The following is a 23,182-nucleotide window of genomic DNA, read 5'->3' on the forward strand; positions in this document are numbered from 1 at the left end:
TGCGATTTTATTATTTACTAGTGTTTGTTAGTTCTAAAGGGTCCTGTCGTCTGCTGTATTCAGACTTAAGTTGTGTTTGATGTTTGCTACACTCAGGAAGTGTAATTTCTTGGTGCAGATAAAATAAAAAGGGAGTTTGTATATCTGCCTGCGTGTATTCATTGACGAAAATGTAGCCATGTGCAGTAATATTGAAAATTGTTGACATGATAATTGTAATCAAATTGAATCGAATCACTGACATCGTGAGACCAGTGACGATTCACACCCCTACTTTTAACTCAATAATAGGGGTGTAACGATACACTCGTGTCACGATTCGATACAAATCGCGATACCCAACTGTAAATGTTTTAGCTCATCTAAAAATTTTAATTCTGCATTTACTCACTCTCGTGTTGTTTTCCAGTATCACGCAAGCATTTGAACATCTGTGTTTACTTGGCATGTGTGTCGTTGTAAATCTGCTCATCATATAAAGCCTTCGTGTCTCTTCAGAAGACTTGGATTTGGATTAGACACTCGATTAGTTATTTTCACGATGCCTTTATGACATTTTTTGGATCTTTTAAGTTTGAGAGGAATACACTTTAAATAAGGGACAGAAATCTATCAGGTTTCATAAAGAATATCTTCATTTGTGTGGAAGTTAAACGAAACCAGGGTGAGTACATGATGACAGAATTTACATTTTTAGGTGTTATACCTTATTATACCTTATAAATACAGTAAGTTGAGATTGGGATAAAACAACTATATTACGAATGATATCGTTTACATCAACGATACATATCGCCGCAGTTTTTTATCGCGATGTTTCAGTACAACGATTTAAACACATTTTGTGTTTAAAATAAACACTTTTATAATCAATGATTAAAGGTGCACTGTGTACATTTTAGCGGCATCTAGTGGTGAGTTTGCGAATTAAAACCGTCCACCACTCACCCCTCCCTTTCGAAGCACATAGAGAAGCTACGGTGACCTAGCCTAGAAATCTAGACGTACCCTAGCAGCCGCAAACGTAAATTGCAGCCAGGGTGTCTAGCAACTCCGTTGGCTTGCAACCTGGAAAAACCAAACTGAAGCCCGGCCAATCACATCGTGTGTAGAGTCGGTGGGCGGGCTTAACATAATGGCGACAGAGTTGCGGCGGTCCCGCATGCTACTTGAAAACAAAGAAGCTGTTCTTTCGAATCGGCTTTGGCCGCAACTCTGGAAGACTTGAGTTCATCTTTTCGTTGAGAAAAGAACAAATAACGGCACTGAAGTCATTCTTAAGAAAGGAAGATGTGTTCTGAGTTTTACCGACCGGATACGGCGAAAGTTTAAACTATCAACTAGCTCCGCTTCACTTTCTTCATTGCTCTGGTTGGTTGTAGCGCTATCCTATTGCGTGCAGAGGGAATTTGAAAGACAACCGTTTATCCCACCTCACGGATTGAGCCCTGCCAATGGTGTGTTCCCAGACCCAACATCAAAAATGTCATCATCAGAGACAGCAGAGAGTTGCTAGCGCTCTGTAGAGCAGTTTGTCCGTTTAGGGCTACAGTAGAAACATGGCGGCGCAAAATGGCGACTTCACTGTAATGCTGCATTCACACCAAAACGCGAATAGAGCGCCTGGCGCAAGTGATTTCAATGTTAAGTCAATGGAAAGGCGCGTTGACACATGTCTGGATGTCCCGTGGCGCAATTCAGACGCGAATTCGCTTCAAACGCGTGAATGCACAAAAGCACCACTCGCGTGTAACGCGCGTATCGCACAAGACGTTCAATTTGCGTCCAATTCGCGCTAACTGGACGCGGATTGAACGTCTTGTGCGATACGTGCGTTACACGCGAGTGGTGCTTTTGTGCATTCACGCGTTTGAAGCGAATTCGCGTCTGACGCCCGAGTTGAAAAATTTTAACTTTGGCGTCAATTTGCGCCGCGTTAACCAATCAGGAGCCTGCTCGCTGCGGTCACATGGTAGAGTGACGTGACAAGAAACCCTGCATCATTTAAAAATACTACTATTGTGTCACAAAATGTAGTTTTAAGACTTTTTCAGGTGAAAATGTAGTTGTTTAAAGCTCAAATCTGTGATTTATTTATAAAGAGAGCGCCTATTTAAAAAAAAAAAATCTTGTGTTTTCGGAGTTGTGAGATCTAGGCGATCACCGGGCGCTCAGCGCTCATTAACCCCGGCGAGAGCAGCCTTTCCTCGGCCAGTCCTTCTGGCGTTTGCAGCTGGCTCTGATGTCCTGTAGTGATGCATCTTGTGTAGATCTAACGGGCGATCTTGGGTGTCATGAATCTATAATTTGTTGTATGCCAAATCGTTTTGACTGAGGGCAAAGAGAAGTTTGATAACTTTATTTTTTTAGGATATTTAAATATACATGCAGTGAAGATAATGTAGGAGTTGCCTGGACCACATGTGTGTGGCTATTAATGCTTAATATATATTTTTAATGAAAATGAAAAGAGGCAGAGTGGTGTTTTATGACATATTTCTCCTGGAGCGCATTGAACACGCATCTATTTCGCTTCAAACGCTTGATTTCTACGCGCGTCCAATTCGCTTCGGACGCGCGAATGGATTCAAAATGTTCACTAGACGCGATTTTGACGCTCTATTCGCATTTGGTGTGAACGCAGCATAAGGGGACCCGCGGTGTGTGTAGATAGAAATGGCTCATTCTAAGATAATAAAACAGTTTACTATGTAAGGTCTTTATACTCCACTGAAAACATAGTTATGCATATTCGATCCTCGTAAATACTACACACTGCACCTTTAACTTAACGTACAGTCCGCCGAAGTGCACCTTTAACATCACCTCAACAAAAGTTCATGGATCTGCTACACTGTAAAAAAAAAATTCGGAAAATGTATTTATTTGATAAGAGAGACATCCTGAAAGTCTGTGCTAAATTTGGTGGATTTAGTATGAAATGTCCAGTGCAAGTCTACAGAATGTTTGATCGTCTACTGTGGGAAAACTATGTTCAATCGGTTCGGAGAGGAATGGCACGCTACATCAGGACAGGCGCCAAATCTGCTGGATGAAGCTTGAAGACTCTAGTCAGAAGAGTTTCAATGCATGTTGAACGTGCAAAGGAAATTGGTATTTTGTGGCAATATTTGATCCATTGCAAAAAAAAACTGAAGTAGAAAATTAGCAATTTTGCAGAAAAAACAATCCCAAGTTTGTCAAGCCAACATACATTTTTAAATAAGACTTATTTGAAGTACAACTATCCACACACAACTCTCTCCTGGTGTGGTGACCATTTAAAAGCATTCAAATGAACTGCTTCACCCTCACTAAACACACACACACACCGCTGAGATGCATCAATGCAGTGAGGTTAGAGCGTTACACACACTTCCTCTCAGTGTGGTGTGGAGAGGGGAACCTCCAAATGACAAAAAGGAAGACTCTTGCGCACACACACTCATGCATCTCACACACACACACACACACACACACAACCCTCCCCACAATCCCCGTGCTGTGCATTACCGGTGCAGTGGTGGTTCAGCATGGCCGTAGAGTTACACACTGGAGCTGAACCTGCCGGGCTGTCTTCCATTCTCCGCCTGCGCGTATATGTCTGCGATCCTCAGCGCTGCACGTCCACTTCTACGCTTCTCCTTGTCTGTCTGTCTTTGCCCGTGTGTCTCTCTTTCTCGGTCTCACACACACATTCTTTCTTTCTCGCACGCTGCTGCACACATACGCCCGCTCACACAAAAGCCAGGGCGAGCGAGTGAGCGCGAGGGTGAGAGAGAACAAGGGAAACTAGAGTAGGAGGAGATAAAGGGGTAAAAAAAGAAAATCTTGCTTGGCTCAGGGAGTGGCTAAAGCTCCCCTGCTCGCACGTCTTTAACCTCTGCCGTTCCGACGGAGCCACACACACAGTGCGTGTTGTTTTACTGGGCCCTGGGACGGGGGGAGGGGAGCGCCAAGACAGGGGAGGAGACCACGTGGAGGTGTCAAAGCTTCAAGCACACTACAGCAAATTACAAACCAAAGCCTCGTTCCGATGACTGGGCGCCAGTGTTCCCTCTAAAACCTCGCTCTGTTGAGCTGACAACTCGGCCACCTGAGCAAAAACATCCTGTGTACAGTACCAGACCTGCACAGTGCACACACAAAAAGCGCTTAGAGTTGCAACTTTAAGGTAGCCTGACGTCGTCATACTCAATTCTAGTCAGAATATGAGTCTGATACTGCTCCGTTGGGCTGTGATTATGGGGCGTGTTTCAACCGAACCAGGAAAGACCTCAATTGGATAGACCTACAACCAATCAGAGCAACGGAGCGACGCATAACGTTAGTTGTCAAATGTCAACAGAACTCAACTGCACTGTTACCAAGTCCACGGGTTAAAGCGACCACAATTATGTGATATACAGACCCAGGAATGCGAATTTTAGCAGGCAGCCCTGCCAAAATAACACATATTTTACCCCCCAAATGCCTTTTTTCCCGGAGAACCCCCTGGAAAGCTATTGGGCTTGTTTTTGAGGAACGTTAGCAATTGGCGGGTTTCGTTGTCAAAACTTGGCAACCCTGTTTGCACGCACGCTGGAATAAGTAACCTAAAGGCCTGTTCACACCGGGACGATTTTCGCACGCGTTTATCGCCGACGTTTAACGCCTCGGGACTAAACAATGCGCGCCAATGTGAGTGTTCACACCGACGCGCAAAACGCCAGGCTTGCCAGTTAGTAAAAAGTGTGTGAATGGTTTTGTCCATATACATAATATGTCTATGGTTTTGGCAAGCACGTAAATACTGCCTCTCTTCTCCTTCTGTGTGACAAGCGAGTGTCAGAGGCTTAAAGTGCCGCAGCACCATCTTGTGTACCGGGAGCGCATCGACTGAATGTGCACGTTCACTCGGCGCAGCGCCAGTGAAAAATCGCTTGGGTGTGAACACTCGACGCGCCGAAAAACGGCACGAAAAACGCTGGCGATAAGCGCGCGCGATATTCGTCCCGGTGTGTACAGGCCTTAACGTTAACGAGTGTAAACGATCTTTGCCGATGTTGTAAAAAAAGAACTTAAGGATACACAGAGTACTTACCAACACGATCATCATTTCTGAGAGAAATTGTAAAGGTGAATGCATATACAAACAAGTTCTCCTTTTTCTACTTAATTTGACCCCTGACGTGACTTGGAGGTATTAAATCATAAAGCAAGCAGTTAGTTCAGAAGTTACTAAATATGAAGCACATTTTTAGGATAGCTGATTTTTGTACTTTTTTTATGCTGTTTACATTGCAATTCTTAACCAAGAAATTCTATTCTATTTTAAAAAAGTCATGCAAAACAGTTAAATTATTTTTAATATAATTAATATAATATACAGATTTGACAAAAGCTTGAGCTGACAGTGGAGTAGCTTGAGATGGGACACATGTAAATTTAATACACAAACAATATCTGTAAAACTTAACTCATTTTTAAAGGGTGAAATTTAAATATTATTACGGAGTTAGAAATCTATTCTTATTTAAATTAACGAGCACACTATTTAGATCACAGGCAAAATCTCAAAGCTTACTACATGGTAAAAAGTTAAAAATATTTGTTTCTATATCTAGAATGCTTTATGGTATTTAGTCTACATTTAATATACAAATGCACAAAACTGCAAGTTTATGACAAAAATATAGTCTGTAATTTGGCCTATTACTCATTTAATACACGTCTATAAAATGAGATATTAGCTACATTTCGGACAATTGCAGTTAGTGTTTCCACAGTAAATGCATGATAAATGTTGGTGAATTGTTGGTTAAAGTATTCTGACTGGATCGTCTCAACATTTCTACTGATTTGCACGTTAGTGTTGTTAATTAAGTCAGCGCAGTTTCAACTGGCTTTAAAGCTACACTGTGTAACTTTTTTAGTTTATTCTTAGCTAAAAATACTTAGTTCTTTCAAAAATTTGTCCTCATTAATGTATATTTACTTCTTTCAAGTAATAAAGTATTCTCGTAATATGCCATTGAAAATACATACGGGTGAGGGGTTCGAATGCGGGTCGCCATGTTGCCCCTCCATCTTGAAAGTACATTAGCCAAAGAGGGACATACCCGTAAATTCAAGCTTCGCTTTTCGCGTTTTAACACTTGATGGCACCGTGTCGAATGTGGACGAGGTCGAACTGGAAGCCATATTAATCTTGGACTAAATCGGCCACCGTAGGAGTTAAAACGAAATCGGAATTGAGAGGAACAGAAACTAATATTCACTGGATGGTCATATACCTTTTAAACGCTAGATGGGGGAAAATATCACACAGTGTAGCTTTAAAATAAATTACATTCACATTTCATTACATAAATCACATTTAGCTCCTAAACTCTGGAATAGTCTTCCTGATATTGTTCGAGGTTCAGACTCGCTGTCCCAGTTTAAAACTAGATTAAAGACGCATCTCTTTAGCCAAGCATTCACATTATAATTACCTTTTATACTACAGTTAAATCGCACCAACAGCATTAATATTCTGAACAGCAGCTATGCTAATTATTTCCCATCTGCTTTTCTGTTGTTATCTCGGGACACTAGTCCTGAGGTAACTAGTTCGTCAGCTCCAGTTTGTATCCAGCCTCTCATGGAGACTTCAGATGCCCCAACACCTGTGAAGAGACGACTCCACGCCAGCGTTGTTATGGCCTAAAATAATACATGATTGATTAACTTATTCTAACATTTTTCTTTAACATTCTCTTTCTAACATTTTTCAATGTACATTTATGAAATGCACTTTCTGTAAAGCTGCTTTGAAACAATGTGTATTGTGAAAAGCGCTATACAAATAAATTTGAATTGAATTGAATTGAATTAGTTCAGAGCTTGCGAGTTGCGCTCTGTTTTGTTCTGCCTTTGGCGCGTTAATGTTTCCCTGGCCTAAAATCTAGTACTGCCACCTTGTGTTGATATTGTGAAACTGCACGATTTGTAAATTATGCGTGGCGGGCCACATTTAATACATTTTAATAGACACGCTGCCGGCCGTTTGAAATTCATCTCCGGGTTGTATTTGGCCTGCGGGCCGGACTTTGGACACCCCTGCCTTAGAATGAGCCATTTCTATCTACACACACCGCGGGTCCCCTTACAGTGAAGTCGCCATTTTGCGCCGCCACATCACAACATGTAAATAGGAAAATGTTGGCGTTATTTTGTCACTTATTGAGCAGTAGGCTAGCTGGAGCCATTTGCCTCCAGTCTTTGTGCTAAGCTAGGCTAGCGGTGGGTGTGTCAGACAGAGTTATGGCACAGAGATGAGAATGGTAGGGACTTATGGCCACGACTTTCTCTGTGTTTCAGCAAATGGAATGATTTTTGAATGGATCTTATTTTGACACATATTTTGGGAAAATGCTGAAAATTAAAAAAAACCTCAACAATACACTGTGGGCAAATTCACTACCCTTTCGTTACGTTCGAGGTGAATTTGAACAATGCACAAGGATTAATTTCACATTTAAAGTATCTTTTTCAATATTCAACATCATAACATTATTTATGCATTTGTAATTGCAGGTTAAACGCATTCATGTTCCTCTGGGGCCCGTTCTTCGTACCTCGCTAACTCAGTTAGCTGGATTTGATTGTTGACGATTTGGCATGATCTTGGATTGTTTGGTTCTTCGAAGCTCATCCTGGACTTGCTGTCATAGTAACAGGTCCGTAAGCTTAAACCTGCTCGGGAGCAGGCTTATTTCATGTAAACAGGATTAGATCGCATCTTGAGGTGATACTTAAAATCTGTCCCAGCCACTGCTACTTTATTACAAGAGTGCATTACTGAACCAGGGGCAATAATAATAATTTTAAATAATAATATAAAAATTTTATATTGTATATGTATATGAGAATGTATAATGTTGTGTATAATACTATAGACACAGCCACTTGATTGAGAGATTTATTTGTGATGGAATAATTACTTTATATAATTTTGTTTTTATTGGTTTACACACATGTTGTACAGTTCATCTGAGCTGTGCATTAAGTGATCACGGATATTATGGGAGTGGCTTGATGCAGCGCAAGAGAGGATAATTTGATCTTGACCCTTAAGAAACTTGAATACTGTCACGTTACAAATCTGCTTCAAATTAAATTAAAAATTTAATTACAACATTGAAATAAAAATGTAAAGGGTGTACAAATACTGTATAAAATCGTGAATATAAATAATTGGTAATCATGTTTAAAAAAAAAAAAAACATTTATCATTTATCTATTATAACTTTTATGTTGGTTTGGTCGTTTGGCTGTTTCCTTATAAAGGTTCAGAAATTCGTGGGGGTTTTGTGTGTAATTTGTCAAGTTTTTTGCCAGGTGGCTTTTTAATTATATGATGTCATTACGTTGCTGTCTTGACGCCAGCCAATCGCTGCATTGCTGATCGTGGTTTCGAGTATCGATGCATTTGCCCTCTTCAGGGAAAAAAGAACGCTCAGTAATCTTAGATCATTTAATCCAGATATTTTAATCCAATCCGCAAATTCGTTTGAAGAACCAAATTAGCCAGAGATCAGTTATCACGATTAAAAGATCTGGGATATGTCAAATCATCTTAGATGTATTAAGCGAGGTACGAAGAACGGGCCCCTGAGCTGCATTAAGCAGTGTGTGTAAATCATCAGCTTATGTGTTTCCTCTGCATTGCAAAGATTAATTTTGTTGATACTGATTTAATTAGATTGGTAACAGCCATATTGTGCTATTATAATTGAATGTATTGATTAAATGTAAGAATTTGACACAAAAGATGATGCATACATTTATTTAGGTTAAAAAAAAAGGCGTTATAAAAGGTAAAAATGACCAAAAAAGTTAATATTTCAACTTTTTGGAAACGAGAAATTCTGTGACTGACTACCACACAGAATAAGAATATCAATCCTAAACCTGCCAAGGTACAAACACAATAAACAGCAAAATATTGTCTATTGTTTTTGTCAATATTGCACACCCCTACACACTTACTGATCAAATGTTTCCAATCCAATGTCCATCCCATGACTATCATGCATGAACGCCTGAATGGCTGTGTGCGTTTGTGAGCGTCAAGGCGCTATCTGTACGCCATTCTGAGACTTTATACCCCTCAGAGTTCAATGAGTTACAGTGGTAAGTGTGCCTCGTCGGGCCCTGGATCAAAAACAGCACGGCCGTTTAATCTTAGACCTGAGGAGAAGGAGTGGAGCATAGCAGCAGTGTTTAAAAAAGAATGAAACATTTAATTATCCCACGTTTGTGAAGGGGCCAGCCTGTCGCTGAGGAGAGCTATAAAACAATGAGAAGGAGAGCGAGTGAGAGAGAGCATTCCTTCAGCACACAGCTGCCAAGTTGGAAGAAAAACCAACAACAAAAAGCGACTGGTTAGAAGCCAGAAGGAGAGGAGAACAGAGGGGAGAAAGAATGTCGTGGCCACGTACACCGCAGTCTTTCAGCGTGAAAAGGCCCATAAACCGAACAACAGGAGATCATCGCAGTGCAGGCGAAGGTAGAAATGTCGTCCCACACTGGGATATGAGTGTCATACTGACACAATTACAGACGAGGAATGAAGAGAAAGTAGGTCAAAGGCCAATCGTGGGGACTGTCCAACTCCCACTCTCGCATGTACATGCACATGCACACTTAACGTCAAATTTATTTCAGCTTACAATGAAATTACAAACCACAAAGAGGGAGTACGCCTACATTTGAGTGATCAAACAAGACATATTAGCTCTGTTCCCAAACCTACTAAGCTACATTTGCCTTCTACAGTACATCAGTTGACATCCGGACATCCGGAAGAGAAATGGAACTTCTGATTGGAAATGCAACTGATTTGGAATACTCTACAAATATTGGAATGGGAACATAAAGCACACGAGAGTCTACATTCACAATCGATTTCAATAAAGACGAGACAAAACATATATAGTGTTTTTTTCTAGGAATGCACCGAATTCAGGATTCGGTTTCGGATTCGGCCGAATATTGGGCTTTTTGACGGGGCTCCGTTTCTGCCGAACCTTTTTTTCCACCCAACCAAACCAAACCCTAGGCTTGCACTACGCGCGCCCACTACGCACGCCCCGCTGGTCGACGTAATGACGCCGCCGTGGATTATGGGAAGGTGTTTACTAGGTGGACCGTTCAAATGCAGGCTGTGAGAAAGTGAAAATGGAACTCGTGAACAGAAAACGTGTTGTTTGGCAGTAGGGCTGCATGATTTGGGGAAAATATCTAATTGCGATTATTCTGTTTAAAATTGCGATTTAAAATGCGATTATTATTTTTATTTAATTTTTTACAAATGAAAAGTGTGTATATAACATTTTGTGTTTATATATTTATATGGATAATAATGATTATGATTATTATTATTGCTTAGTAAAAATAAGAAATATTACTATTACAATAACATTTTCATTAGTAAAAATTTTAAATAGCATTTAAGAATAAATATAACAGTATAATAATAATAATTATATTTTACTAGAAAACTTATTTTACAAAAAAAAAAATGGGTTACCTGTTCATATGCAGACAGCCTATGACTAAAAATCATTAGAAAGGTCTAAGGATTTATTATAAAAATCTGTGCTTTTTATCTGTGATATCAATTTCTTAAAGTCTATGTCTTTAATATAAAATATGAGCCTCTTATGCATCCACTGTTGGATTAAAACTCCTGTACATTGTAAAAAAACATATGGATTGTCAAACTTTTGGGTAGAAAATAAGAAGAAATACTTCTAAATAAATGTATAATTCATACTGGAAGCCAGAGGGCGCCCTCGAGCAGAAACTCCACATTTGCCTCAGGTGAAGTAAATGTTGGTTTTCAGGAAATCCCTTCCCTATGGGAAATCCCTAGAGTGAAGCTTGCGCAGTATGCTGAATAAAACGAAGTTAGAAACGCTTTGACTGATTAATAACCAGTGTTAATTTTGACAGCAAATTTTGATTTAGTTTTAGTCATAGTCTGTTGACTAAAATGCCATTTAGTTTTAGTCATATTTTAGTCACCTGAATTGTTTTTAGTTTTAGTCGACTAAATATCATAAGATTTTAGTCGACTAAATCTACAGTAGTTTTAGTCTCCTAAAATCTAATGAGTTTAGTTAAATTGTAATTCATTATATTACATACATATTACATACACATTACATAACCTGTCACTTGAACTGACATTTTGACATCATTTTGTTTTTGACATTAAAAATACACGAAAGAGCTCAATTCACTTTTATGTTTGTTTTTAAAAACATCTATATAGTTTTTATAACTTTATATTTATGTTTTAGTTAGTATATCATGTTAAGCTAAAGCTTCAAATAAGTTTATTTATTTTTTTCATTTCAGTTAACATTTATTTAATTTCAAGTAACAAAGATTTTTTTTAATGGTTTTAGTGAACTATTATAACCCTGATACTTTATAGAATATGTGTCAAATACTGGTCTTTCCTCCTGACTGTGAATTAAATGGGAATTAAATTAAATACAGTTTATTGTGTAACCAAAAACGAATATATAATGCGTGGCTTTTAATTACAAACCAGCTGGAAATACACCGGGACTCTTATTTTGAAATCTCGCCTTAGTTGCAGGAGCTCATTCAAGTTCAGATGAGGAGATAAAATATGCACTGTTACAATCGTCTAAAAAACATTACTATATAAACATGGTAAAGTAAACATTGTCATTATTCACCAGCATTAGTTCATAATCAATTGCGTGTCATAAATGTGTGTTATTGATTGATTGAGCCACTCTGGAGCGCTGGATTGGGGGTGTGTGAGCCTGTAGGCTGTGTGTTTTCCAGCGGTTAGATCAGTTCAGATCAAATGTGCTCATCTGTGACACAGGACATCAGTTCTGACCCCATCTCTTCCCTAATCCACCCTCACTAACATTTTGTCTCGTTTTTATTTGTTGACGAAAATTACAGTTGATTTCGTATAGTTTTTGTCATCCAACACTAGTTTTTATTTAGTTATCGTCTCGTTTTCGTCAGTGAAAACAGGTCGTTGATGAAAATTATGACGAAAATCATTCGTCAACTAAATTAACACTGTTAATAACAAACATGAAGATAATACTTCTGCGACAAGATATGGTGTATTGAGTTCTTCAAGACTTCTCGGTTATTTTAAAATAATAAAGTATTCAGTGCTGATTGACATTCTGTGATAAGAACAAGTTAAAACATGTTAATAAACGTATTTTGTTGGACAACAGGTTTATCAACGCTTCACACTGCTAGTTTGTGAAGATAATTGACACGTGTTGCTTTTTCAAGCGTTATAATAAGCGACTCAAACTCGCAGTCTTTCAGACGGAGCAGCGTTTACTGATCACAGATCAGCTCTTCACTGACACACTGGGCATTTATTTATTTTATAAAAATCGCAGCCTTTGCGCTTTCATAATCGCACATAACCCAAATCGCGATTGCGGTTCGATTTCGATTAATCGTTCAGCCCTATTTGGCAGTACTTTCAGTCAAAAAAAGCAGATTCAAGTCGAGCTACATGTTCAATTTGCAATGCCCATTTATCTCGTGGTGGCAAGGACCCTAAACAACAGCCGCTGTTAAAACATTTGCGTATGAAACATCCAAAAGAATACGAGTTGCGCATGAGGGAATCTACAGACAGCAGCCAAAATGCAGCAACTTCAGGTACGGCAAAGGAAGGACAGTCATCCTGGAATAATGTTGCCTATTCTTTTTTTTCTTTTCTTTTTTACCATTAAAATAAAATTAAATTAAAAATACACTGCCTTGGACGTTGTTTACTTCATTAATGTGTTTACTATGATAATGGACTGAGGATGGGAGTAGGATTCGGTATTCGGTTTCGGATTCGGCAGAATCTTAACCAGTGGTTTCGGCAGAATCTTAACCAGTGGATTCGGCAGAATCTTAACCAGTGGATTCGGCAGAATCTTAACCAGTGGATTCGGCAGAATCTTAACCAGTGGATTCGGCAGAATCTTAACCAGTGGATTCGGCAGAATCTTAACCAGTGGATTCGGCAGAATCTTAACCAGTGGATTCGGCAGAATCTTAACCAGTGGACTCGGCAGAATCTTAACCAGTGGATTCGGCAGAATCTTAACCTAACCAGTGGATTCGGCAGAATCTTAACCTAACCAGTGGATTCGGCAGAATCTTAACCAGTGGTTTCGGCAGAATCTTAACCAGTGGATTCGGCAGAATCTTAACCTAACCAGTGGATTCGGCAGAATCTTAACCAGTGGTTTCGGCAGAATCTTAACCAGTGGATTCGGCAGAATCTTAACCAGTGGATTCGGCAGAATCTTAACCAGTGGATTCGGCAGAATCTTAACCAGTGGATTCGGCAGAATCTTAACCAGTGGATTCGGCAGAATCTTAACCAGTGGATTCGGCAGAATCTTAACCAGTGGATTCGGTATTCGGCCGAAACCCCAAAAATCTGGATTCGGTGCATCCCTATTCTTTTCTGAGTGACATACACAAAAGTAAAGACTCATAACTCCAAAACTATAGCAAAGAGAGCCAAAAGGTTGGTATCGGTTGATATAAATTTTTCGAAAAAAACAAACAAAAAACAACAACATTTGGACATTCTCATGCTGAAAAACTGCTGATAAAAAAACTATATTTTTTATCCATCTTTTACATATCTTTCTTATATGACGTGCAATAACTGAAATCGTTTTGGGTGACACTACATATGCGCCGCATCTGGGTAAAATTTTGTGGAGATAGCAATGACGTAATCAAAAGTTAGAGCATTTGGAACCACGGTAGCCTTTTAACATTAACATTTACATTTATGCATTTGGCAGACGCTTTTATCCAAAGCGACTAACAGTGCCCTTAATACAGGGACAATCCCCCTGGAGCAACATGGAGGTGACCGCTGGGACCGCTGGGACCGCTGGGATCGAACCAGCAACCTTCCCCATATCAGTTCCATGGTTTAACCCACTGGACCACCATCTCACATCATCTTTTTGTTTAGCCTTTGACATCCGGAAGTCATTTTTAAAATTGTTCCTCTGTGAGGAATATCTCGTGATCAACACAATGAATTATGTGGATTTTGGACTCATTTCAATCGGGAGGATCCACTGTAAGTAATGATGTGGTACTGTCTACGATATATTCATGTTTCATGATGTTACAAGTGAAAACGCCACGTGAAAGCTACATTAGCGCCTGTGGAGTTTTAGTTGTCTTAACTCCCTGAGGAATATCTAGTGATCGACGCGTGGATTATGTTGATTTCGGCTCATTTTAATCGTGAATTGCTGTAAATAATGAGGAAGTTATGAGCGAAAACGTGACATAAATGCTGCATCAATATATTATTTACAAATGGGTCTTGCAGGGCTTCACGTACTCGCTCGAGTTTAGTCAAAGCCCAAATCCTGTAACCTCAGGTCATGCTCGTGATGACACGGACCAAATTTCATCTGAATATGATAAAGCGTTGAGGAGATACAGCCTCGTGTCTATTTTCGCAAGCGACACGTAAATGTTGTTTGCGCGAAAGCGGTTTGACGAATCGACTTCCATAACTTTTTGTCGCCATTGTCTGAAGATGATCTGGTTACGGATAAACCGTCTAGGAGGAGTTCGAAGAAGTTTTTTGGCGGGAAAATTGGCACTAGTGAAAATGATAGCCCTTACGGTTCAGAAGGTAAGCTCAACTTTGGACAGGTGGTGGCGCTAAAGGGACTGAGTTAGAGACTCCAAAATTGCTATGGTGACATTTCAGACTGTGTGCAAACTTCTATAACTTTCCCGCAAGCGGTTCTATGGGCTGCCATAGACTCCCACGCCAACGGATACCTTCTGTTCTTGGCCCCTAATAAGCATTTCTCTCGTTTCTCTCCCCACCAATAAATCTATATAGAGGCCGGACAAAAAAAAAAAAGAAAAAATACTACGTTGAGAAAGTGCAGTATAATTTCTTTTCCCCTGGGAATCGAACCCGTGACCTTGCTGTTGCTGGCGCCTTGAGTTCATGTTGTGCTACAGGAACTGAGATAACAGTGCCAACTCTTACACAGCAAAGACAATCTCTCTATAGACACAGTATGTCCTCGGTCAGTCCAAATATGATTTTTGTGCATATCCTATTGGAATCAGATCATATAATATGATCATAAAATGCAATTTTTAGAAATCCGTTTCGAGCTACATTCAGATGTGTCTTGAAATCTCAGTCTGATCGCTGTAATTGGATTTCGGGTGGTTTATCTTTCTTTCTCAAGCCACGCAAAATGTAAACATGTCAGAGGTTGTTGTTATAGGAAACATGATGAAAGTCGCTGCAGAAACAAGGTTGTTGTGTTGCAAAATGCCGGTCGAGCAGAAAATTAGAATATAATGGAAACATGTTTTGAAACTGGCAGAGACGACAGGACAGAATAAGGCCGCTCATACCTCAGAAGACGCTTTAGTCCAGGCTACACATTGTCATGTTGTAAATAAGACAACATCTGTACTGAAAACCCCTCTGTTGCTGCTGTTGTTGTTGTTTTTGGCGTAGATCTACTGTAAACCCTAATGCTCCAAATAATTCATTGGTTTTAGTAGGATCAACTTAAATTCAACAAATTAGTTCAATCAAATGAACTTTTATGAGCATTTAGAACAACGAGTTGTTTCATTGAGTTTTATTAACGTGGTTGTTTTAATTTAGACGAACTGAATTTGAATTGGGATTTCTATTTCTGTTTGCCATGCCACTTGAAAGGGAGAGTAAGTACTAAAATTAAGTGTTATAAAATGTTTTTTGTGCAGTATATTAATGTCAAGTAGGAGATTTAGTAGCGTTTCATGTTTTGCTATGCTAATTTAGTAGAGTTATGTGTGGCTCATTGGGGAGTTAACATCATGTGACGAGTGGAGCATGAGATTGGTTTGAGAACAGGTTAATTGTACTCATTCATTGTGCTCTGCTATACTAATGCTATCAAATTATTGTGTTTTAGCACAAGTATTAGCAAGTTAGCATTTACAGAATTTGCTAGTTAAAGCTAGCCAAAGCTATTCCACTACTAAAAATATTTAAGTTGAGATTACATGATCATTTTAAACTAAATGTATAAATGACCTTACTCAAATATAAGTTAGGGGAACACTTCACTTTTTTTGAAAATAGGCTCATTTGTCATTTCCCAACTCCCCTACAGTTAAACAGTTGAGTTTAACCGTTTTCGAATCCGATCTCTGGGTCTGGCGGTAGCATTTTTAGCATAGCTTAGCATAGATCATTGAATCTGATTAGACCGTTAGCATCTCGCTCAAAAAAATGACCAAAGAGTTTAGATATTTTTCTTCTACTCTTCTACATCGTGTACTAAGACCGACAGAAAATGAAAAGTTGTGATTTTCTAGACCGATATGGCTAGGAACTATACTATCATTCCTGCGCAATAATCAAGGAACTTTTTGCCGTACAATGAGCGCAGTGGCGCAATTAGGCCTGTCACGATAACTACTTTTTGTACCCCGATATATCGTCCCAGAAATAATTGTGATGAATGATATTATTGTCATTTTAAGACTATTTTATGCCACTGAATATATAATCCTAATATAACAGCATAATAATGAAAGTAGACCTACACACTTTCAAATCACAACCTTTTAATTCTTTAGATCATGGAAATTAAGGGTAAAAAACATATCCTAAATAAAAAATGAAAAAATTGAATAAATAGTAAATAAACATTTTCCCTTGTGAAATGGCTTAAACACTCGTCATTCTGCGTTGACATTTATATGTGCAGCGGAACGGGGGATTGCGGCTTTGAAATCGAGTCCATTTGGGCTTATTCTTCCAAACTGTCAGTAGTTGTCAGGAAAACACTATCAGGGTTTCCACTCTTTTTCAGCAACGATTTCCCAGTACTTTTCCAGGACATTTTCAATTTTACCACGGCGGGAATAAAAGACAAGGATCATGCCATATATTGCTTTCTAAGTCTTTAAAAGCCGTACAGTTTATTGCCATTACTTAACAATCCAGCATTTTTCAATATGAGCTCTTAATCATACATTATGACTATGGAAGCTTTTTTACACCACAGAATAGAAAGAAAAGGTAATTGTGACTTTTATCTCGCTATTCTGACCTGCAATTGCGAGTTTACATATTTGTGATATAAATGCGAAAATTGACGCAATTCTTTTTTCCTCAGAATTTGACTTTATAACTTGCAATTGCAGTTTAGATCTCACAATTCTGAGAAAAGAAGTCAGAATTGCAAGATATAAACTCACAACTGCACAGAAAAAGTCAATTGTGAAGAAAAGACTTGCGAGTTTATATCACGCAATTCTGACTATATCTTGCAATTCTGACTTTATAACACACAAATGTGACTTTATATCAAAATTATGTGATTAGGTAGCAGCTTACGAGTTAACATTCACTGCATACATTTGAGCAGTTAATAGCATTAGCTAACTGCTGAAAGTGGCAACACAAGACTAAAAATCATTATTCAAAATACTACTCATACGTATCAAACTCAGCATTCCTGAACATGTGCTTTCTGCAACTAGCGCTAATTGTTTGGGCCAGCGATAAACTCTTTATACTTGGCTAAAGAAATAACTTTTTTTTAAAGAATTTCCCCAGACAACAACAAGATTTTCCAGGACATTTTACATTTTCTCTAATTTTCCATGTTTTCCAGGACTGGAAAATTTGTCATCAATTTGCCAGGTTTTCCAGGACGAGTGGGAACCCTGCACTATAACGCCTCAAATGGCGCCTTTTTTTCACCTGTCGATAACCGCTCTGTGTATGAAGAAATTGACAGTCACGGAAAACAAATAAGATGACAGCACAATCGAGTAAAATGTTGGTGACATTCATTATCATGTAAACATAATGGGCTTTTTATTGCATTACAACAAATTATTGAGGTCATGTACATATATTGTGCGATATATCGATATATTGATTATTGCGACAGGCCTAGGCTGCGTAATATCATTGCGCCGCTGCACTCATGGCACGGCTCAAAGCTCCTTGATTATTACACAGGAATGAGAATATAGTTTCAACTTTTCATTTCCCGTCGGTCTTAGTACACAATGTAACCACAGAAGAGTTAAGTTTTAAATAGGAAAAATATTGAAACTCTTTGATCATTTTAGAGCGAGATGCTAACGGTCTAATCAGATTCAATGATCTATGCTAAGCTATGCTATGCTAAAAGTGCTACCACCAGAACCGGAGATCGGCTGAAAGGATTCAAAAACGGTAAAACTCAACTGTTAAACTTTAGGGAAGCTGGAAAATGAGCCTATTTTCAAAAATAGTGGCAATTAAAATGCATGAATACAAAATCAAAATCTGCCAGTTCTGCTTGCTCAAACTTTGCATTTCTTAACTTAAAAATTAAATTTTGCCAACTCGGGTTTACAGTGTACCAACACAACGTCATTGCCATTGAAAGCAATGCAGAAATGCCGGAAAACAAAAACACACAAACTGGATCTGAACAGTTGCGATGTTGACAGATACACAAATAATCGGAGGTGGACTGACAGTGTGAAAGTCGGCTGTAGTTCAGAGCTGTTGGAGGGCGTTGTCTTTATCTGGTTGGTCTTTAGAATTACAAAAGGGATAACGGTCTTCTGAGTAAGGCTTTACATCTATGCACTTACACAAACTGTTCATTTGCATAATAACTGTAAATCTGCAGCAGTGCTTGTTAAATGTTTGCTAGAATACTATGGGGGAATTCAAAGAAATGAATTATGACTATGTGTTGTTAGTTTACTTGATCACTAAAGCAATTATGCAAACCAAGGAGTCTCGCAAACACATCTACCAAAATTGCTGATCACAATTTTCCATGTGTCGAATGCAAAGCTTACATTTCCGTTTGTAGTGAATGCAGCAGACCAACACAATCTGACATACTTTACTGAGACCGTACGGCATCACTACATCATTTCAGAAATTACTGTTGCCCTCAGACACCCAAGCATCGATATTCCTGATATACACTCACCTAAAGGATTATTAGGAACACATACTAATACTGTGTTTGACCCCCTTTTGCCTTCAGAACTGCCTTAATTCTACGTGGCATTGATTCAACAAGGTGCTGAAAGCATTCTTTAGAAATGTTGGCCCATATTGATAGGAGAGCATCTTGCAGTTGATGGAGATTTGTGGGATGCACATCCAGGGCACGAAGCTCCCGTTCCACCACATCCCAAAGATGCTCTATTGGGTTGAGATCTGGTGACTGGTGACCATTTTAGTCCAGTGAACTCATTGTCATGTTCAAGAAACCAATTTGAAATTAGTAGGGGTGTAACGGTACACGTATTCGTATTGAACCGTTTCGGTACAGGGCTTTCGGTACGTGAGCGCGTGTACCGAACGGTTATGAATGCAATCTTTAACAGTCAACAGTCGGCTTGTTTAAAGCGCGGAACACACTTCAATCCGAGTTCCCACACGAACATATTGAGTATTCAGTCCATTTTATCACGTAATTCAAACGATAAATGCCGTTTTAACCCTCTATAAAGTGACGTGACTGATAGACGCGTTTCAGTTCAACTTCAAGCGCCAGCACGCGGCGTGCGAGTGAACGCGATCATCTCTTCCTAAAGAATAAACATAAATGAATATCTTAAGGTATGTTGTTGAGGATACATTACAACTTACTGAAACGTATCATGTTGTGTAATCGCTCCATCTGTGTTTCAAACGCGGAAAGACAATAAAACAGCTTGTAAACAATGTCATGTAGAATCACGTTTACCTCAGAAGTCATTCAGTGTCCACAGCTGTGAGTTCACTAGAGAGATTAACTCTTTCACTGAATACATGCAGTATATTAGCCTATATATTCGTTATGTTAGCCTATATAATATTCATTATATACTACTTAGCCTGTTAGTGATGTCTTGTTTATTTAATGTATGTTTAAATAAACCTGTCATGAAAATTACAGCCACTAAATGATTATATTTCAACAACGTATTGGAGAAAAAATTATAATAATTAGATTTAGATGTTAATGCAAAAACTGCCTTATGTGAAGCTTATGAGTGTTGATTATTATATCTAAAAATACATAGCAAATGAATTTAGGCTAATAGTTTGGGCTCTGTTGTTAATCTTTAATCGCAATATGTAAGTATGGGCTCCCTATATAGTTTACAGCATTATCTTTAAGAAACTATTAGTTATAACTGAATTCATTTAAGGACAGACACATTTTTTTTCATTAAACCACTGTTGAATAAAAATTTTGAAAAAGCAATTTTGTAAAACTGCTGTCCCGAATCCGTACCGAACCTTGACTTCAAAACCGAGGTACGTACCGAACCGTCAGTTTTGTGTACCGTTACACCCCTAGAAATGATTTGAGCTTTGTGACATGGTGCATTATCCTGCTGGAAGTAGCCATCAGAGGATGGGGACATGGTGGTCATGAAGGGATGGACATGGTCAGAAACAATGCTCAGGTAGGCCGAGGCATTTAAACGATGCCCAATTGGCACTAAGGGGCCTAAAGTGTGCCAAGAAAACATCCCCCACACCATTACACCACCACCACCAGCCTGCACAGTGGTAACAAGCCATGATGGATCCATGTTCTCATTCTGTTTACGCCAAATTCTGACTCTATCATCTGAATGTCTCAACAGAAATCGAGACTCATCAGACCAGGCAACATTTTTCCAGTCTTCAACTGTCCAATTTTGGTGAGCTTGTGCAAATTGTAGCCTCTTTTTCCTATTTGTAGTGGAGATGAGTGGTACCCGGTGGGGTCTTCTGCTGTTGTAGCCCATCCGCCTCAAGGTTGTGCGTGTTGTGGCTTCACAAATGCTTTGCTGCATACCTCGGTTGTAACGAGTGGTTATTTCAGTCAAAGTTGCTCTTCTATCAGCTTGAATCAGTCGGCCCATTCTCCTCTGACCTCTAGCATCAACAAGGCATTTTCGCCCACAGGACTGCCGCATACTGGATGTTTTTCCCTTTTCACACCATTCTTTGTAAACCCTAGAAATGATTGTGCGTGAAAATCCCAGTAACTGAGCAGATTGTGAAATACTCAGACTGGCCCGTCTGGCACCAACAACCATGCCACGCTCAAAATTGCTTAAATCAACTTTCTTTCCCATTCTGACATTCGATTTGGAGTTCAGGAGATTGTCTTGACCAGGACCACACCCCTAAATGCATTGAAGCAACTGCCATGTGATTGGCTGATTAGATAATTGCATTAATGAGAAATTGAACAGGTGTTCCTAATAATCCTTTAGGTGAGTGTATATTTTCAAATTTCATTGTATCTTTAGGAAGCCATTAGTTCTAAAAAAAAATATATGATTAGGAAAGATGTTGCAAAAAACACCATAACACTGGGCATTTAAGGTTGCAAAATTGTACCACTATTTTTTGATATAGTTAGAGTTAAAAGTCACAACACAATCCAGCACACATTTGAACCAGGACGGATGCAGTCATGAAAAGTCAAGAAACATTAACCACATCGATCGGAAATCATCAGATTACAAAAAGTTAGAAAGGGTTTTATATGTGTCCTTCAAATTGAAATTGGCTCCTATATTTTTTTTTTAGAGTATGGATGCATCTTTCAGCCATTTTTGCTGGTTCTTACAGTTAAAGAAGTGACATCAAGTCATTTTAGATGGAAAAGGGCATGCCTACACAACAGGAAACTTCAGAGAAATTACGCTTTTGGGTTAAGTTAATGACTTTTCAAGCAGTAGATTGACTTGTTATGCGAGTCGGGTCAAACTAGGTGTGTTAGTGTGTAAGACCCTAAGGCAAGTTAGGCATGATCGAAACTGCCGTACACATACATTAACTCAAAAGTGCTGAGGCGTATGCCTGCTGTTAAACAGGTGAAAGGTGCAATACTTCAGTTTAACGGATCTGCATGCAAATTTCAACATTTTGTGTCTGCACCCAATTCTCTCAACTTATAATGTATCAGCATACGATGATTATTGACTGATACATCGGTGCATCTTCTAAAACAAACAAAAAGCATTTATTTTCACTATCAGCCATCTGGCGAATGTTTAAAATAGCCGATGATCAGGTCTGATTACATCCTGTCAATCAAAAGGGGGTGGAAAAACGATACAGTACAACTAACCGAAATGTCACATGTAGGGTTGCCACCTTCAGTGTGGCAAAATAAGGGACGCCAAGCCATTTACTCGCCCTCATGATGTTCCAAACCAAATGAGTTTATTTGTTCTGCTGAACACAAAAGATGATATTTTGAAGAAAGTTTGTAACCAGGCTGCTTTGGGGGCACCACTGACTTCCATAGTAGGAATGAATCTTCCAATGTGTTCAACATAAAGACATGTATACATGTTTGGAACAACTTGAGGGTGAGTAAATATAATGACAGAATTAAATATTTTGGGTGAACTGTCACTTTAAGTATAGCCATTCTGAACCAGTAATCACTTTTTTTGACAATTCTGAAATTCCAAAATGGTTAAATTATGACTTTTATTATGTAATTATTGGTCCCATTTTCATCAAAATATATATTTTTTAAATTTCATGAACTTTATTTGGCAGGATTATGTATGATTAATATAGCCTAGCTAAATTATAAATTAATAATAACATTAATTAGGCAAATACAAACTCCATCTCTGCATTTGCTGTGAGTTTGGGTTGCTTGGGTTGTCTTTGATTTTGAAATGAGCTGATGATCAATAAAATGCAGCTCATGTGTGTTGTTTTCGGTGACGTGAACTACAATAAATCTGCATATAGTGCGGGAATTGTAGATCGGATTTATATCCGTTTTGCGGAGATACATTTATGTGTAAATGAAATGGTTTTGATAAATCAGATAGCTTTGATTTACACACAGCGCGTGTGTTCTCCAGGTCGTGCTTACCTAGTTGTTCATAAAAGCTGAAATGTGGCCAGATGTCTGCTTTTAAAGTAGTTGAAACATTTGAATTACTCGCACTCATGTCTCGCCTCCCTTTGCGATTGTATGCTACAATCGCGACAATGCACATACGTGACAAATGATGGCAGAAAATAATCAGTACATTATAATCAGTTATGGCCCATTACTTAACCGATACCAAATCGTCCTCGTCT

The 23,182-nt window shown here is 38.8% G+C and overlaps 1 protein-coding gene across 2 annotated transcripts in view; it reads right to left on the reverse strand.

The window, feature by feature from the left end:
• Positions 1 to 23,182, reverse strand: part of eml4 (EMAP like 4) — a 174,358-nt gene that overhangs the window by 104,729 nt on the left and 46,447 nt on the right. Inside the window, exon 1 of one of the 2 annotated variants that reach the window (XM_079842889.1) lies at positions 3,514 to 3,758. The exons of the other annotated variant lie outside the window; for it this stretch is intronic. Coding sequence (XP_079699015.1) covers positions 3,514 to 3,583 — 70 coding nt within the window. The 5' untranslated portion in view covers positions 3,584 to 3,758. Of the gene's footprint in view, positions 1 to 3,513; positions 3,759 to 23,182 lie in introns of those variants that run through there. 2 annotated transcript variants of the gene reach the window in all.

The sequence above is a fragment of the Gobio gobio genome, assembly GCF_949357685.1.
Source record: "Gobio gobio genome assembly, chromosome: 18".
Taxonomy (NCBI): domain Eukaryota; kingdom Metazoa; phylum Chordata; class Actinopteri; order Cypriniformes; family Gobionidae; genus Gobio; species Gobio gobio.